This window comes from Lampris incognitus, chromosome 2 (genome assembly GCF_029633865.1).
Source record: "Lampris incognitus isolate fLamInc1 chromosome 2, fLamInc1.hap2, whole genome shotgun sequence".
In the NCBI taxonomy this organism is placed as follows: domain Eukaryota; kingdom Metazoa; phylum Chordata; class Actinopteri; order Lampriformes; family Lampridae; genus Lampris; species Lampris incognitus.
Genome location: NC_079212.1, coordinates 134,132,265 through 134,150,221, shown reverse-complemented (window position 1 = coordinate 134,150,221; position 17,957 = coordinate 134,132,265). Strand labels below are relative to the sequence as shown.

The window sequence follows — 17,957 nt, the reverse complement described above, 5'->3', positions numbered from 1 at the left end:
GGGTGGGGGGGGGGTGGAGCGTGGATGTATGAGGCAGGAGCATCGGCAGGAGTAGCTTGGGAGATCCGCGAGGAAGGTCGGCTCGCCGCCGCACGTTCCCTCCACCGGCACGTTCCCACCCACCCGACCACGTCCCGCGAAGACGTCCCGACCGCCGTGACACGGATGTGCGGCCCATGGAAGGGGGCCGTGTGAGGTGGGCCGCGGCTTTCCGGTGGCGGAGAGAGGCGGGTGACACGGAGACTGCTGCCCCCTACCCCGGCCGCGGCGCGAGCCGAGTCCAACCGACCCAGTTGCCCAGTGGTTCTTCTACAGCCGTCACGAGCACAAGTCCGAACCATCGCACCAAAATGGGAAATTATGAAATAATATAACTACAACGAACTGTAAACTGGGAGAAATCCAAAAGGTTGGGGGAAATGCAATATTAGCGAGCAAGGTTAGCGATTGAACTCCTGGGAACGAGTCTCCGTCATCCTGTATTTGAAAACGAGCGCGGTTTCACAGACTCCCATGCAAGGGTGGGGGCTGGGGAGGGGGGCCGCCTACCTCTGATCAGAGGGCATCAAACTTTTATTTTTTAATCTTATTATGGAGATAAGTCCCAACCGGTCGACTCGACGTCAGCATATTGGCCTTGCAAGTTCAGGGCTGATTTAAAAAGGTAGTTGGCGTGTTGAGCCATTTTCAACCCACGAAAGGCCGATTTTAATACATTTGGTAAGAAATGTCAATGTTAACACCACGTGTTTCACCACCGTACAGTCACACCATTCAGCTCACAGCTCAAAAACACGTTTAAGTGTTTAGTAGCGCTTTAATTATTTTCGGGGGGTAAAACTTTGTGTCAAACTTTTTCGCTGCATATTTCTGTGTATGTGTGTGTGTGTGAGAGAGAGAGAGAGAGAGAGAGAGAGAGAGAGAGAGAGAGAGAGAGAGAGAGAGAGAGAGAGAGAGAGAGAGAGAGAGAGAGAGAGAATGTGTGACTGATCTGTGACTGTGCTTTATCCAAGTCCCAGTCAGTCTTACAAAGGTGGAGTGAGATGAGCTGGTAGGATCCAGGCCCACCCTCAACACCCACCATGCATGCATGCTAAACACCCCCCCCCCCCACACCGCTTTCTCCCTCGCTTTCTCTGTAAAGGTCAGTGGTTTTAATGAGAAGCTCGTCGAGGTCGTAGGAGCCAGAGGACTCCACCTCCATGACAGGCATCGTGACTCCAGACCTGCTGTTAGCATGCTAATCCCTGCGGGAGCTCCACGAGCAACTCCCTCCCTTAGCTTCACGTGGTCGCCTCTCTCTCTCTCGTGGACTAACTAGCATCCTGCTCGGCCGTCAACTGGCCCCAATCTGACAGTGCGCTCCAATAATATTAAGCAACAGGGGCAGTGCTGCCTTGACAACTGCCCGCCTGACAAACCGGGCTCAGCGTATTCTCATAAATGAGGTCTATGGCTCCTCCCCCTTTTCCTCTCTCTTGTTGCTTGGCTGTTCTGGACTCCTCCCGGGCGAGGTTGGCAAGTGTCTGTGGCAGTGGTACTTTGGCGAGAAGAGCAGCCTCCTCGGTGACAAATGTTGCCTCTTTCCCTGACAAAACACTCGACAACTGTGAGCCGGGTGTCGTCATAGAAACAGAGCACGACGAGGGTCCTGAATATGCATCCAGAGTTGAGCTGAGTGGAGCGTTCTGGGCCAGGGGAGGAGAAGGGGTGCACGTGCATCCACCTGGTGCACGCACGCACACAAAGCTAAATACACACATGGACTCCTCCCAAACCAAACGCAAGAGGGGAAGGATCCCACAGAGAGGATGATGCAACGGGAGTGAAACTCGGAGGCTGAAACGCAAGCTGAATTAACTCAGACCCGCAGGACAAAATGCCTCACTCACACCCCTCTCTCCTCTTGTTCAAAGACAAAATTAGTCTTACTCCTCTCTTTGGGCGGGGATACTTCTGTAATGACAACCTGTAACTCCTCATGGCCTAAAATAGAGCGCAGCATCAATCATTCATGTTTTGTCATCCTGGTCTCCGGGCCAATTCATACAAAACAAGACTTACAATCCCCGAAAGCTGAATCAGTTCATCTGGACACAGCGTTTAGCGGGAGAAACGTTCTACACGCACGTTTTGTGCCAAACACCGCGTCTCGGTTGCTTTGAAACCCCAGAATACACCGCCCCAGAAACTGGTCCGCCCAAGGATCAGGTCTCCCCGGCACAAACAGAGCAATATAATGTCCGCTGCTAAGTGCTGGGAGGACTGCTGTGACTTTTACACTGGGGAAACCAAACACAGGCTGGCCAAGCACACCACAGGAGAGCTGACACGTCAGGCCAGGACTCCGCAGCCTCCACCCATCTACCGGCCGGTGGCCACTCTTTCAAGGAGGTGGATGTGCACATCCTTGATATAGCGGGGCAGCTTAACTCCAATATTCATAAGGATTGTGCATTTTGTGTTAAAAGCACAAAACGTGGTACATGTGTAGCTTAATATATTTAGAAGAAATCTGGATATGGAGCCACTGAAAATTAACCCCGTAGTGGCCATGGCATGCATGGACGTTATTACATCGCTTTTAGCGGGGCTGTGGCCTCCCTAAATTTCATATCAGCCGTTATGACAAGACAGAGGACAATGTCATCTTTCCAGAAATACCAATATTATTGTTCTAGTCCAAACAGAACCGGAGATATGCCGTTTTACACATCGGATGGCACCAATGCATGTTGAAAAAACTACGTTGATAAGCAGTTACTTTTGTAAATAAAAAAACAACAATAAAAAAACAATAAACACTGTTGAGGTACTGAATTGTGTATTGTTTCCTGGTTCTAAACCTTGCCCAGCAGAAGAGGAGTGTTTCGGTATAGATGTCTATACATAGTGTATAGATCAATAGAGGAGAGTTTAGGTATCTATACATAGTGTATAGATCAATAGAGGAGAGTTTAGGTATCTATACATAGTGTATAGATGAATAGAGGAGAGTTTAGGTATAGATGTCTATACATAGTGTATAGATGAATAGAGGAGTGTTTAGGTATAGATGTCTATACATAGTGTATAGATGAATAGGGGAGTGTTTAGGTATAGATGTCTATACATAGTGTATAGATGAATAGAGGAGAGTTTAGGTATAGATGTCTATACATAGTGTATAGATGAATAGAGGAGAGTTTAGGTGTAGATGTCTATACATAGTGTATAGATGAATAGAGGAGTGTTTAGGTATAGATGCCTATACATAGTGTATAGATGAATAGAGGAGTGTTTAGGTATAGATGCCTATACATAGTGTATAGATGACCAGGGGAGTGTTTAGGTATAGATGTCTATACATAGTGTATAGATGAATAGAGGAGTGTTTAGGTAATATCTATACATACTGTATAGATGAATAGGGGAGTGTTTAGGTATAGATGTCTATACGTAGTGTATCGATGAATAATGTCTCAGAAGGGACTGGGAGCTTAGTTTTCCCAACATGGGTTGGTGGCATCCGATATGTAAAATGGCATATCTCTGGTTCTGTTTGGACTAGAACAATAATATTGGTATCTCTGGAAAGGTAACATTCTCCGCTGTCTTGTCATAATGGTTGATATGAAATTTAGGGAGGCAACAGTCCCGCTAAAAGCGATCTAACAACGCCCCTGCCTGCCATGGCCACTACGGGGTTAATTTTCAGTGGCTCCATATCCAAATTTCTTCTAAATATATTAAGCTACATATTGGCCAAGTTTGACGCTTTTATCACAAAATGCACCATTTTTATGCTAAGCTGCCCCACTAATAGGGAGGAACGCTGGTTTGAACAGGGAGTCAACGAGGCCATCTATGTGAAGAGTGAACGACCATCCCTGAACCGGGGCGGGGGGCTCCTAGGGGTACATCTGTTGCCATCTTACACATTACGCCATCTGTGATTGCAACTATCCCCCAATCCTCTGTGAATAGTACACATGGCCACTGTAACGCTAATTAATGGTCATGGCAATTTGCATATCAAACTGAGCGCCGGTTTCAGTCGTTATGCAGCTGTGTTGTTTATAAGGGTGGGGGTACCTGCAGTCAGCCGAGGCTGATGAAGTCACTTAGATGAGTGATGAAACGTTTCTCCCACTAAACGTTACTGTCCAGATGAACTGATTCAACTCCCCTTTCCTAAATGTCTTTACCTGGATTATTGATCATGCATCGAGACATAAGTCTTACAATATGAGCCAAAGGTAGTTCTTTGACTAATTTCAATTCGTTTTTTTTATTAACTGAGAATTGCGATGTGCATGTTACACACATGGAGATTTCAGAGGGGCCGATAGAAGTATTGATGGTTGCACAGTTTGCAATGATCCATCAACAACACAAGCCATATGAGCCTACTCAAACCATATAAATAAGGGTCCTTATTCTTCAACTCTTGTATTACTTCAGGCATATGACAAAAGCCTGAGATAACTACATGTTTCTGGAGAGTTACATGGAATACCAAAGTACAAAATTATATTTGGTATAAACTTAAATTGAGAAGAAACTTTACAGTCACAAATAATAATGATAATGACACTACTACTACCACTACTACTACTATTAATAATAATTATTATTATAATACATTTTATTTGTAAAGCACTTTTCAACGTACACAAAGACACTTCACATAAGATAAAATAAACATAAAAATAACCCACCAAAAACATAAAACACACAGCAATAATCATACATTAAAGGCAATTCTAAAGAGGTTAGTTTTGATTAATGATTTGAACATGGACAGATCGGTGGAGTCCCTGATGTGTTTGGGGAGGGCGTTCCAGAGGGAGGGGGCAGCTATGGAGAAGGCTCTGCTACCCCAGGGCCGGTGCTTGGCCCTGTGTGGTGGAGACAGGAGGTTAGCATTGGAAGAGCAAAGCCTGCAGGATGGAGTATGGCAGTGGAGCAGGCCATGAGGTAGGAGGTGGCCTGGTTACAGAGGGCTTTTTGAGTGAGGAGAAGGACTTTGAATTGGATCCGCTGTGAGACAAGGAACCGGTGGAGGTTCTGGAGGACAGGGGTGATGCTGTCACGGGAGTGAGAGTGGATGAGCAGGTGGGCAGCGGAGTTCTGGATCTACTGGGGCTTGTTTAGCACGTTGGATGATGAGCTGTAGAGAATGCTGTTGCAGTAGTCAGTTGAGGTGGTGTTCAAAGGAGAGGTTACTGTTGAAAATGATCCGAGGTTACAGATGTGTGGGGTGGGAGAAAGAGGGCATCATTGCTGGTGAGAAAGAAGTTAGTAGTTTTGGTAAGGGATTTAGGACTAATGATGATTATGTCAGATTTATCAGAATTTAGTTTGAGGAAGTTGGCATGCATCCAAGATTTTATTTCAGTGAGACAGTTGGTCAGCCTGGAGTGAGTTGTAGTGGTGATGTCTTTAGTGGAGATGTTGAGCTGGACATCATCAGCATAGCAGTAGCAGTGGAGACCATAATGACATATGATGTTACCAAGGGGGAGCACGTAAAGGATGAACAGGAGTGGACCAAGCACTGAACCCTGTGGGACACATTGGAACAGAGCAGCTGTGAAGGAGGTGCAGTTGTGGATGCTGATGAACTGTTGTCTGTTTGTGGGATATGGCTTTAGCCAGGAGGGGGCATTACTGGTGATATCTATGGAGCATTCAAGGCAGGAGGGAAGAATGGTGTGGTTGATGGTGTCGAAAGCTGCAGTGAGGTCGAGCAGGATGAGAATGCTGAGGTGGCCAGAGGCTGTGGAGAGGAGCAGGTCATTGGTGACTTTAAGGAGAGCTGTTTCCATGCTGTGCAGTGAGCAGAAACCTGACTGAAATGCTTCAAACAGGCTGTTGAAGATGAGGTGAGCTTTGAGTTAGGAGGCGTTGAGAGTTGTGAGGTTCCAGTATCTTTGACAGAAAGGGAAGGTTGGAGATGGGCTGGAAGTTGCTCACGATATCAGGGTTGAGTCCAGGTTTTTTTTGAGGATAGAGGCGTCAACAGCTCCATCCTCCAGCATATGGGGACTGAGCCAGAGCTGAAGGAGGAGTTAATTATTTCTGTGATGAGTGAGGAAATAGCTGGGAGACAGTCCTTAACAAAATTGGATGGGATGGGATCCAGAAGACAAGTGGAGCTTCTCATTCCTACCATAAGATTGGACAGCACCATTGGGGATACAGGGGAGAACTGGGGAGTGGGGGGGGGGGGGTGGAAAGGGTGTGGGAGGTGGTCAGGTTGCTGTAGATAGTGTCAATTTTAGTTTGGAAAAATGAAAGGAAAGCATTGCCCTTGTTAATTGTGTAGGAACTGGAGGTATTGCCATGGGGCTTGAGAAGTGTGTTTGTTGTGGAAAAGAGAGCCTTGGGGTTGGTGAAGACAGTGTGAGTAGTAGGTCGATCGGGCAGTGATGAGAGCATCTTTGTATGGTTGAAGGTAGTCTGTGTAGGCTTGGAGATGCACAGTTAAACCAGTTTTCTTGCAGAGTCTTTCAAGCTGGCCCTGCGGGATTTCATTCGATGGAATTCAGGAGTCCCCAGGGAGCTGAGTGTGTGAATGAGACCGTTTTGGTTTTAATGGCGGCCAGCTGATCAAGGCAGGAGGAGAGTGTGTCATCACAATAATTGAAAAGATCGCAGGGATTATCATATAGCAGGGGAGGGGAGGCAAACATTTTACTGGCACGAGAGGCAGAAAGAGCTGAGGGGGATATAGATTTAAGATTTTCAAAGTATATTATGCGTTTGACTTTTGGGATGGGGACAGGGATGTCAAAGTTCATGGTGATTGCCAGGTGGTCAGAGATGCTGAGGTTGAGGCTGGAGAGTTGATGTATCGTGAGACCAGTGGAGCAGACCAAATCCAGGATGGGACAACGACTATAAGCGATGAAGTTGATATGTTGTGTGAAGTTGAAGCATTGTAGCAGTTCCAGGGAGTCTATGGCAGATTTAAAGTCGGTGTCATCAATGTGGATATTAAAATCACCCAGGAGGAGAACGGAAGGTAAGATGGCACATAGTAGGTGGGTCAGAAAATCAGAGAAGTCGGAGGGGAAGGAAGGGTTTGGCTTGGGGGTAGATGACGATAGTGACCAAAGGAGTGGGACCACGGAGTTTGAAGGCAAGGTGTTTGAAAGAATGAGAGGCAGGAATGGAAATGGTGGTTGTTTTAACGTAATTCCTGTTAACAGCAGCAACACCACCTCCCCGTCCCTCAAGATGAAGGTTTATCCATGTATGTGAATCCTGTGGGTGTGGTCTGGTTTAACGAGTAGTCCAGGGGTTTATGCCAGCTTTCGGCGAGGCAGAGGAAATCAAGGTTACTGTATACGTTCATTCAGAATGAGACTTTTGTTATTGAGAGAGCGAGTGTTGAACAAAAACCAGTTTCAGATGATGCTGCTTTGTGATAGGTTGCGAGGACTGAGAAAAGGGGCGGCGATCGGACCGATCCACGTGTCGATTGTTGTGGCGATGGTGAGGGTAATGGTGTCTGATGGTGATACGGTCAGGAATGGGTCAGGAGTGGGTAATACGGTCAGCAATTAGTTCCTTACAGTGATCCGACAGCCTCCTTTCTGATTTAAACAGGAGACCTTTTTGTAAAGCTCAGGATATCCTGAACCGAGTACCTATGACATTTTGTCTACACTGCCTGTCACTCCTAATATATAATGCTAGGCCCATCTGCCTTAGAGGAAGGGAGCCTTAGATTTGGCTCTAACCATTTAGATTCAGCTCTACCTGAGAGGAAATCCACTACCAGATCATACAGTGGCCAAGGACAGATAATCTACTTGAATTAGGCTGACACCAAATTAATCAAATAGCAGCAAAGAGAAACAAGTGATGGTTGTGCTTTTGGATTTATTTAAAAAGGGGTAAAATTATAATTTTTTGTTGTTGTTGTTGCGGTAACGCAAACAACACTGCTTCAGGTTGTGGCAACAGCAAACAACAGATAACACCTTTAATTACCAAATGCCTATTACCATACAAGCCCAACTCGGCTAGCATTGTGGTTATGACCCAAAATCCTCCTAATAGATGGTGTCAGGTTTTTCTTGAATAGACGCCGTGTTACCAGAGAGCAGAGGGAAATATCTGGCTCTTTGTACGAGCAGGGCCTCTCAGTTTGGTCCTGCTCAGTAGTACCAGCAGCAGCAGCAGCAGCAGCAGCAGCAGCAGCAGCAGCAGCAGCAGACGGTGACCATTACAAATGGCCTCCATTAGCACTGCTTGGGCGCAGAAGAGAGAGAAATAAAATCATTGGGGGGAATGTAGGCCTGTACTGTCGCCTCGCTGCCCGCTCCCAGCCTCTGCGGACATCCGTCCCGCGCTTCCCCTCCTCCCTCCACCCCTCCGCTCCACGGGGACAGAATCCTAAGGACTAGATTACTAGTGATACATGGAGTCATTATAGGGAGGGTTATGGCAATAGTATCACAGGAGTCGCTGACAATAGATGTAATAGGGGTCTCTTTCCTCAGAGTTAGCACTACCGGGCTATTTCTCTTTGCTTGCTGATGAACACTATAGGAGGGTATATTCTCTTTATGATCTGCTTAGGCTAAAGAGGGTTCAATTATATAACTTAAGGAACATGTTTTTTTTCTCTTCCCTTCCACAAAAAGCTCAGTTTTGTCCTTGTTGTATGGTGATGGGATGCAACAACGTCCCTATTGAAGACAATTATTCAATGTATGCCTTATGAAACACAGTTGTAGAACAAAGTTTGAGGGGGGGGGGTTGGTATCGGATCATTTTGGCCTCCACAATACATGTCACACAATGTAAAGGCTTTGCACCACTACAGCTATAATGTAATGTGCAGTACTATCACTGAGCCATGTTGCCGCGCTGGTTGTCAAGCCAACAATCGCTGCAGGAGGAGAATGAACAAGTAGTGAGGAAGCCACTCGTCTAACTACTGTTAAATGAATCTTAAGAGGAAATGTACAGAAAGGGGGATGAAGAAGAACAGGGCAGAGTTGGAAGAAGAAGGTTGAGTAATGCATATGTGCAGCGGGAAAGACAGAAGAATCGATGAGTCTTCCAAAAACTATTCTGCTGGTCTGTTATAAATCCAAGGATGCAAGGAAGAAAAAGAAAAGGTAACACCAATCTTCCCATTGATGCATGCAAATATCTTTACGGTACATCGCCAAGCGTGCCATGAATGGAATACCGCGTGTGCTCATCCCTGTCTGGCAATTCGTCAAAGTACGGACAACTGTCATTTCATCTCATATAACCTCATAAAACCCTCTGAGAGACCGGCGTCCTCCTCGCCTTACTGTTAGGGGGTCTGCAAGGAAATGAGGCCTTCAAGCAGGGAGGCAGGGAGTGAACTGGTGAACCAGGGAGCAGCGAGTGCCTCCAGTTAGTGAAAAGATGAGAATGGCGGGGGGCTCACTAATGAAAGTAGGGGCCCAACCCTGGAAGCGGGGCTGTATATCGCAGTGAAGAGACAGCTCTTACAATCAGCTGGCGAGCTGTGCCCATAGTTCTGGGGCTGCTTGTGATTAACCATCCAACAGGGAGTACTACTACAGCTGGGCTATTAATAAAAGATAACCCCCCCTCCTCTCCCTCTCCTTCTCCACCTCTTTGATATCAACCTCCTCTCTTGACAGTCTCCACCCACTAGATTTATTTGTATATCACCATTTAATGACACATGGCGCATGTTGTACAGCGGTTATGAAGGGTAGAGGTACTAATGTAGTTTTCGGGAAAGGAGTATTCTCAAAATCCATCGTAAAGGGGACCGGTCATTTCCTAAAGTGCCCCGCTCTCTTTGGGGAGTGAGAAAGCCCTGCAGGTGTAATGGATCAATTAGTGACCTCTCATTAGAGGGGTGATTTGCAGAGAATGACTCATCCCTGTGGAGCATCGGGATATAAAATACTCTGGCTATGGAATTGCTCATTAAAGTTGGGCGAAGAGTACGGATTCGCTCCCTCGTACTGCACCCAGAGTGGGGCCAGTTGCCCCCCCCCCCCAATACGCCAAACGTGTGAGACGACTGATTCGTTCCACCAAGAGTGTGATGCACACCTTGCAATTTCTTGAAACGTCTTTTCACTGTGGCTTTATTCAATTTAATTGCATTTTTATGTTCAGCAATGGACCACTCCAGTCCTCGAATCCCACCTCTCTAAAAAGCGTCTTTAATTTTGTTTGGAGTGCGGAGTTTGGAGGCGTATTCATACCCACGCTGCCGGCAGTGCAAGGTGAGGTTAGTGGCCCGGCTGTAGCGCTTCTACACGTCCTGCACGTTTACAACCGCTCGGCTACGCGTGTTGACCGAGTGGGACCGCTACACGCACGGCGCCGCCATCCTGCCAGCATCGCACCCCTGCATCAATGGACACCGTCGTGACTCCCGGTTCGTGACATTCACTTTGCTTACATATTGTAGCTCGGTGACGTAGAGAACGAGCCGCTGATTTAGATTAATATCAAGCCACCAAATAGCCCATGACACGGGTTTTTTTTTCTCTCCCCCCCCCCTTTTAGTCGACTAAAGCCAAAACATTTAAAGTATCACACTGAAAAGGGCACAATGCTCCACCTAAAGTCTCTCTCCATCCATCAAAGCCAACATGTTTTTTTTGGGTCTGCGCCCCCCCCCCCCGCACTACTATGAGACGGGTAACAGATCGCCAAACACAACCACAGTCCATGTGAGACACAAGCAAAAAGAAAACAAAAATCTGAAAAAAAGTCCCACATGTCATATTTCGGGGGGGGGGGGGTGTAAAAGACAAGAGCGACCCACCTTTGTGCATGCCTGTGAAGCGGTCCTTGAGCACGGTGAGCTCATAGATTTTGCCGAACTCCTCAAAGAGGGGCCGGAGGTCCTTCTCGTCCAGGTTGCGCGGGATTTGGCCGATGAAGAGTTTGATGGCATCGTGGTCCTTCATGGGAATTGTGGCTGCGCAGCCCGCCGGGCTGTGGCTGTGGCTGTGGCTTAATCCGTTCACAAGCCCGTTCGTGTTGGCGGAGACCACACCGACGCCGTGCACGGTGCCGTCCACCTGTCCGTTGGTTAAAGTTGCCATCTTTCGGACCAGCCAGCGAGTTGGAAATGGATGAGCAGCGACAGCGGCAGCAGCAGCGGCGGCAGCGGCAGCAGCAACAACAACAACAGCGACGGGGTGGAGAATCGTTTTTCGCCAAAAAAAAAAAAAAAAAAAAAAAAAGAAAAGAAAAAAAAACAGAAAAACTGGTTGAGGTCTTGGTCAAAACTGGGGTCCGAGAAAACGTACCGGAGCTGGTTTCGCTGTCGTCCTACCAAAGCAAATAGGCTATTTACATTGATATGAATACACATATGGCATTTGGCGAAGACGCATATATATTAGAAAAAAAAACGCCAGTCGTTGGTCCTGGTGGAGGCTCGAATCCTAATATTTACGTCCTACTCAATAATTCGTTCATTGATTTCATAAAAGAGAGAGCACGCGCGCTCCAGAGCGTGTGTGTGTGTGTGAGAGAGCGAGCGCGAGAGAGCGAGAGCGCGAGAGAGAGAGAGAGAGAGAGGGAAAAGAGAGGGAGAGAGGGAGAGAGAGAAGAGAAAGAAAGAGAGCGTTCACTGTCTATGTACACCCCCGTTTCCTTGTCCCTGCTTCTCGGCACTCTTATTTTTTATTTTTTCATTTTTTATTTTTTTATTATTTTTTTTTGCATTGAGAGTCGGTATGGGTGTCTTCTCGGTTTAAACGGACGGGACGGTTCAACCGTTACAAGTACTGAAGGGAGGTTTGGACAAGGGGGAGCCACTAGAAACTCTGTATGTGTGAAACCCAGCGATTTCTCCCCCCCGTTTCCTCATTCGTAGTCCAAGTGGTACATTCCAACAAGAAGAGGGGGGGGGGTCTATAAATAGAGAAATATAGAGAATACGTTTCTTTGTGCTCTATCCGGAGCAAATAGCAGCACTTTCATAAGCGTAGCTTCACGGCTGACACGCGGGTCACTATTGTCAGGCTGTGTCAACGGTGACGCGCCGTAGAATCGGCGTAGAGGCATTTTCCCCTGACACCGCCTCTGCTCCTGTGAAAAGAGAACATGTCATGTTTATTTCAGGGCTCGAAACCATTAAATATGGTCGACCGACGTTCACAGTAGCCGAGTCCCATCGCATATGATATATCCTGCCGCCTTCCGCTCCACCCGCGCCGCGCCGCGGCCGCGTGCGAATAAAGGAGCGCGAGTATCCGGCAGAGCCGCGGCTCGCGGACAGCGCCTCGGTGCTGAAACGCACGGGCGGGTTAAAAAGTGGACGAACCGGGCGGCCGACGGACCGTCTGTCAGTCAGCGGGGCTGCGCGCGCCGGCTTCCTCCCGCACCAGCAAGCGGGCGCTGTTCGCGAGCGAGAGCGCCATTCGCCCGCCGTTTCCAAAGTAACGCGGACCGCTGGACTGGATTTGTCCGCCAGCGCGGATCAATACGTGACTACCACAGCGCCGAATAGGTGTGAGACTGGGTTGGAGCACCGCCGAGTGGCGTAGAGGGGGCACATCGGCGAGGAAAACAAACACACACGAAGACAAAAAGACACAGTACATAGACAGTGAAAGAGGTCGGCGACCCTCTCGCTAACTTCAGGGAATAAAAGCAGCTAAAGAATCTCATTCATCAGGGAAGACCGAAGTTTGGATCGAGAGGGTGTGGAATTCCCTACTGGCGGGAGTTTGATAGGTTAACGGGCCGAAAACTATAGTAAAAGGCTGATCATCTAAACGTGACAGGCCTATCCAGATATCACAAGTTTCGTTTCAAATTCATTTCGGGGTACACACGTCATGACGCCTAAACAGGCGTTTTTGATCAAATGGAAAGCAAAAAAGAGCTTATCATGTCAACCAACAGTCGCTTATTTTGGAAAAGCCCCGGGCTGGATGTGGGATTTAGACAGTCGCCACAACGGGATGACTGGTCTTGTGCAAATTAGGAAACCTTCACAGAAATAGCCCAAGTGCGCCATTAATTCGCGCTTCTTTATGACCCGAAGAGGTGGTTAGTGGACTGGTGAAATTAGCAGGTAGAAAACACAAGTATTCGTCTTTGAAGCCATGTCTCCGCTGTCACTGATTAGGCAAATGTTCCTTATTGCCCACTTTGCTGACCATGTGCCATGTACGACCGGATTCAAAAGGAGGACAGCGCTATTTTCAATCATCCCCCATTACAGCCTTGCCGCCCCAAAAAGACTCTCTTTAATGATATGGCAAACGAAATGCAACCACCGAGCACGCGGCAGCTCCTTGTTGACCCTTGACCTGACGTCAACAGTTTCCTATGGATAAATGCTACAGGTAAAGGTGCGTACCCGATCAGGATTTTACGACAGCAACATTCAGAGAAACCCAACGCAAAACAAATGACGTGTACACTTTGTGATGGAGCCTTTCTACACTGCCCCGTTTTCTTAAACCATACACCTTATTGCCAAAAAAAATGTGCTTACGAGCAGGCCATTTCCTGTTGTCTAAAGTCATTACGGGGCAGAATATCAGCGACAGGCAGCGAAGCACTGGCGGGCGAAAAAAGAAAACAAAAAGTACACTCCGACAGTGGTTCCGGTTCGGTGTCTTCAGGTGAAACGACGCAGCCTTACGGTAGCTGCAACATAGGGGGCTCATAATGTCAGCCTATTTGTTTTCATTATTTGGCTATGATGCATGCACCGCCCCCCCTCTCCTCCTCCTCCTCCTCCCTCCACATAAACATTAGCCAACCATTAAATAACAAAAGCGACACACTCTGCGCCTCTCTCACTTCTCGCTGCTTTTTTTTCCCCCGCCAGCTAAATGGCCCGGTAATGTCATCCCGTTCTCACGGCATGACCGGGCCTCGTGGGGTGGGCGGGGGGCGGGGGGGGGGTAGAGGGGGCTGAGGGGTGGGGGGGTGGGCTTGGCTTTCTTTGGCACGGCACCGCGGTCTGCTCTCCAAGCTTTCCCCCGGGGCCACACTCCATTCACCACAGCGTAGCCCTGCCTGCACTCACGCCTGACTTGCCTCCAGCAATATTTTTTAATACAAGGGCGAAATGGGAGGGCGCAAATCAATATAATTATGTTCGGTGTGATTATTATGTAAGGTATGGCGCCATTGTGGTTGCCTTACGGTCTACGTCCTTGCGCGCGCGCGCGCGCGCGCACACACACACACACACACACACACACACACGCCTCACCTGTGCGCAGTAGCGGGCTGTCCTACCCGGAGACAGCTTCAATGCCCCGCGGTGAAATGCCCCCGTCAGACTCAACGTGCAATTAACGGCGAATACGAGGGTCTTCCTGCACGCCAAGTGGCGCTTCTCCCCAATCCCTGTGATCATACTTACATATAACAATGTCACACCGTCAGCTCGTCTGTGTCAACGGAGTAGGTGTGCTGAAAGGGTTGCAGGCCTGTTCGTCTTATCCCTCAACTTTCTTTTTTTTTTTTGCAACCCTGCTTGCAAATTTTTTCTTACTTAAAATGCTGCTGGCCTCCTTTCTGCGCATTGACATTTTGTCAGGGTATCTATTTCCAGCACTCTTTACAAAAAACATGTATCCGGTGGATTGGGCGTTATTTACACATGCAGCGGTTGTCCCGCTTCGTTTTGTGTGCAGCCAGTGGAAGCACGGTTGCTGTCCGTGGTGCTGAAAGTACAAGCCAACAACAGGCCTGACACCAGTGCAGGACAAATGCATGGAAACATCTTCAGGAGGACACCTTTATTCATGCGCAGCAGCAGGCCCACCCCCCAGAGAACCCTTCCAGAACATAGCCTGGTCCCACCAACATAACATGAGGGGCAGACCATATAGTAGGTCTCCATAACACACATGAACCAAAGTAACGGGGCTTCTGACAGTTCCAAGTGGAACTCCCCCTCCCACGGTGCCACAACACAAAACTGCCCCCATCGCATCGCAGAAAACCATCACATTTTGCCCTCTGAAGATTGATTGCTTGCTTATACTGGCCTGTCATGGATTACATTCCCAGTTTTACGGTTTACAGAGAGGCGAGTAAACATATAAACGCGGGCATGAAATTCTCTCTGTGGGCAATTTTCGCGAGTAGATAATCCAAACGATAATCCACACGGAGCTTCCCATATTACCCCCTTCTGCATAGGGATGCCTTCTCTCACCTCTTCTTCTTCTTCTTCATGTGGGGGGGGGGGCAAAGTTTTAAATCTCCCTTAGCCTTGACACACCCGGGCTGTATATGAATTGCCGGTAATTTAGAGGGATGGGCGCGAAGGAATGACAAAAGGGCAAAGCGCGGGAATAAATGATGAGGAGGAGAGAGGGTGCAGCAATGACGTCTTGATCTTGAATCGTACCCGCTTGTCGGAAGTTGGAGGGCACGCGGCGCAGGGAAATTAATGTAGTTGTTTGAGTGTGAGGATGCTTCCCTGCTGATACCTGTCCTGCCCCCCCCTCCCACAGCCCCCAACCTAATATTCTTGTTGCTATGATCTCTGGCTAAAACCATTACCAGTTAACGAGGACAGGGTGTCGCGTGGAAGCGAAACACAACACTGTTGTGTGGCTCTGCGTGCGAACAGAACCACACAAGATCGTGGTCTTCAGGTTGTAATTGGGAAGTGGGTCCAGTATCGACGGGGAAGATCATATTACATGTTGTTTGCATAATATTGACGTTGCGGAAAAAGATGCTTTTGCAGCGTTTAAACGAGCTCATGTCTCGAGCTGAAGCCACCTGACACACCAGGGACACGGAAGCACGTTCACCGGAAGAGCTGGTTGGTCTGAGCAGGCTGAAAGGCGAGAATAAGAGTCTTATTCGCATCTTGATGCAATGGTGTTTCTGTGAAGCCGCACCTCACAAGTGAAAGGACACGGCCAGTGATAGAATATGAGGGCGAGGCTAAGAGAGAGCCCCTCCCCCCCTTTTCCCCTGCCCAATTGTATTTGGCCAATTACTTCACTCTTCCGAGCCGTCCCGGTCGCTGCTCCGCCCCCTCTGCCGATCCGGGGAGGGCTGCAGACTAACACATGCCTCCCCCCATACATGGGGGGTCGCCAGCCGCTTCTTTTCACCCGACAGTGAGGAGTTTCACCAGGGGGACGTAGCGCGTGGGAGGATCACGCTATTCCCCCCCCCGAACAGGCGCCCCGACCGACCAGAGGAGGCGCTAGTGCAGCGACCAGGACACATAGTACCCACATCCGGCTTCCCACCCGCAGACACGGCCAACTGTGTCTGTAGGGACGCCCGACCAAGCCGGAGGCAACACGGGGATTCGAACCGGCGATCTCCGTGTTGGTAGGCAACAGAATAGACTGCTACGCTACCCGGACGCCCGCTAATAGAGAACACTGAGTGGGGAGGGAGAAATAAATAAATAAATAAATAAAAATATAAATAAATACACACACACACACACATATATATATATATATCGTGACGATTTTCTCACCTCGGAGTACCGTTATGTACGGTTGATGAAAGAAATGTAAAATCGTTAACGTCTTAACAACAGCATCTGTTTTAGATGCACTCACTGGCAAACATTTTTTGGAGATTTAGTACAAACACACACACACACACACACACACACACACACACACACACACACACACACACACACACACACACACACACACAGCATCTATGGCAGATGGTAAACGTGAGGCTAGTAAAGCTGAGTGGAAACGTCCAGCCATTCACTGTTTTTGATATAGGAAACACTCTATAAAGAGGGATAAATAGAAATGTTGGAAAACTATTGCATCATCACGCGGCATCATCTCGCGATAGGCCCTTTTTTGACAATGAAATAAGCGCACGAGCAGGGCGGAGAAGCGGCGCAGCGGTGCATTGCGGTATTTTCAGCATGACAGTAGTGTATATGCATTAGAGACGTCATTTTTAGCTGCGTTGTGGGAATTTCTGAGGCCGCTAAATGATGAATGGATTTTACACTTAGAATTGAGACACGCAAACCAAATGGAAGAAGGCGAATATAGTGTGCTATGTAGTATATGTATGTATGGAGCAACGGACACAGCGTGGGTGTCAGTTTGTGGGCGAGTTCGTCAGGTGCCAGATTCATGAGCTACTTTGCATCTGAAAAGAGAAACGTGGCACTTACGCTGACAAAATAACAGGGATCTCATACATAATGTTGCGAACTCGGGGGCGCTATAGTCGAGCGGTCAGCGATGTCTCCCGCGGTGCGGGCGATACAGGTTCGCGTCCCGGCCGCGGCAGTTCCTGTGGTTTCCCCCCCCCCCCCCCGGAATTCGCTAAAATAATTTGAGGCTCAGGCATACAATATATATATATATATATATATATATATATATATATATGCCATATAGAATTATTGCTTACTGTACATTTTACAAAATGGATCCCTTCAAATATAAGTATAGAGTAATAAAAAAAAAGATGACGTCATCAATAAGCAAGGAAGTACGTGTTCGGAAACCCACACAACCATAGCTGCTAATGCTAAGTCTCTGTATATTTCCAAATATCCCCAGGAAAGTGTTTTGGGGGCATGTGCAAACAGACCTTTTTTTTCCACACTGGAAGTTAGCTGACATCCACGCAAGAAGCAACACATTTATCCCCCCTGGAGCAAAAACAAACAAAGCCAAGAAACCCCGCTGACTATGAAGCCTTATTAATATTAAAATCATTTAATAGACTATCTGTCCGCCAGGTCTGGGAGGAAGACATGCCACAGAGTTGCTGTTTACGTTACTGAACACAGCGGATATGCTGTGGCAAACTGTGGAGTAAAATACGCCCCCTACTCGACAATCATACAAATCAAGTTCAAATGCAAGATGCTGAAGGCGTGAATCCAACTGAGTATCGATATCAAACACGGTGACATGACACAGGTTTGATTTCGTAAAGCCTGATAATCTGTTAACTGACCAGTCACTGTGGACCCTTTCCCC

General features: G+C 48.0%; 1 protein-coding gene across 1 annotated transcript in view; it reads right to left on the bottom strand.

Moving 5' to 3' along the window:
- The window catches only part of celf4 (CUGBP, Elav-like family member 4), an 87,546-nt gene extending 76,474 nt beyond the window's left edge, over nucleotides 1–11,072 (bottom strand). The window contains exon 1 of the mRNA XM_056273549.1: nucleotides 10,790–11,072. Within this exon, the coding sequence (XP_056129524.1) occupies nucleotides 10,790–11,072 (283 nt within the window). The remainder of the gene's footprint in view (nucleotides 1–10,789) is intronic.
- Between the last annotated feature and the right edge of the window lie 6,885 nt (nucleotides 11,073–17,957).